Raw genomic sequence first — 1366 nt, 5'->3', positions numbered from 1 at the left:
TTGTGCCTTCTGCGTTTGCAGGTCGGTCCAGACCGACCTTGGTGAAGGTTGCTGTCCCCACCGTACCGCCGCAGGACACCGCCCTTCTTGCCCTGACCAGCAGCGCCCTGGTCATCATCGTACTGGTGCTTTTGGCGCTCTCCATCATCTACTGCAAGCGGTTTTGGAAGAGCCAGTGCCAGCGAGGTGAGTCAACGTCTGCAGTGCTTCTCCTCCCACCTCTGCTGTTCACATGTGCCTGTGACCCCTCCTCGCTGTGCAGAGCGTGTCCCCAGCACTGCAGCTCTCGCCGCATGCGGTGACCCAAACAGTCCTCTGCTCATACAGAGTAAACACTTCATCCTGCTGCTTACAGAGGCAGGACCTCTCTTGTGCTTTGCCTGCTCAAAGACACAGAGGGGCCTCCCTCCTCCTCGGACCCACAGTCAGTAGGAGGAGACTGCTATTTCCCGGTTGGAACTGGCCATCCTCTCCTCCTGGGGTTTCTCAGGGGCAGACTGAGGTCGAGCAGCCCCTTGCAGGGCAGGACCACAGGACTGGGGAGGGAAGAGGGCGGTAGGTTTGGTGGCTGGGGTTGGGGCACGTTGGCATCCAGCAGCGTGCCAGGGAGCTGCTGGCTCCCGGCTCCTTGCCAGCAGACATGCCGCACGGCTGAGGACATGCTGGGGAAGCAAGCCAAGCCTTCGCTCAGACTGGTTCTCCTCTCTCCTCCAAGTCTTCCTGAGGACTCAGAACTTCTCAGGCCAGCAAGCAATGTTCCCATCTGCGGCAGCGCCCGGCAGATTCCTGTGTGAGGAGCAGATGTCTGGTCCGTGCTGCCTGGGTGTGAAGAACCTGACCCCCTGCTACAGACAGGCAGAAGGTACCTGCTCTGGTCACCTTCCTCTTTCTCTGGGGGAGGGAGGGTGGCGCTGGGCTTCAGCTCACACGGTTCTGGGACCTACTTGGGCAGGAAGGACAGAGCTCAGTGGTGTCTGAGTCCCACCAACATCAAATTTTGGACCTCTCAACCAACACTTGCAGACCTTGTACCAGAAATGCTCACGCTCATGCCCCTGGGGCTCCTGATCCCCCAGCCCACTCCTGCTCTCCCTGCGACTGCGGGAGGGATCGAACCCACTAAAACTCTGCACAAAGGCACAGAAGTGGCTTTGTTCAGGGACAAAGCAAGGGACAGGGGAGGCTGGGGCAGACCCAGGGCTTTGCTGAGCTGTGCCGGTTTCTGGTTCCAGGCCCCGTGGAAGTGGTGCAGTTCATTTCAGAGGGGGAGGCTGTGGGTCTCCAGCTCCCCTCTCTCCAGCCAGAGATGGACTTGCCAACGGCCGTTGCTGCCTCCCAAACGCATCGTGGCAGGAGACTCCTCGAC

At 60.1% G+C, this 1366-nt stretch overlaps 1 protein-coding gene across 1 annotated transcript in view; it reads left to right on the top strand.

Moving 5' to 3' along the window:
• EDA2R (ectodysplasin A2 receptor) overlaps window positions 1–1366 on the top strand; it is a 5815-nt gene that overhangs the window by 2518 nt on the left and 1931 nt on the right. The window contains exons 4-6 of the mRNA XM_010133783.1: window positions 22–186; window positions 716–862; window positions 1233–1349. Of these exons, the coding sequence (XP_010132085.1) occupies window positions 22–186; window positions 716–862; window positions 1233–1349 (429 nt within the window). The remainder of the gene's footprint in view (window positions 1–21; window positions 187–715; window positions 863–1232; window positions 1350–1366) is intronic.

The sequence above is a fragment of the Buceros rhinoceros genome, unplaced genomic scaffold, assembly GCF_000710305.1.
Source record: "Buceros rhinoceros silvestris isolate BGI_N320 unplaced genomic scaffold, ASM71030v1 scaffold18223, whole genome shotgun sequence".
In the NCBI taxonomy this organism is placed as follows: domain Eukaryota; kingdom Metazoa; phylum Chordata; class Aves; order Bucerotiformes; family Bucerotidae; genus Buceros; species Buceros rhinoceros.
Note: the sequence above shows the minus strand (reverse complement) of the source record. Positions and strands in the feature narration are given on the sequence as shown.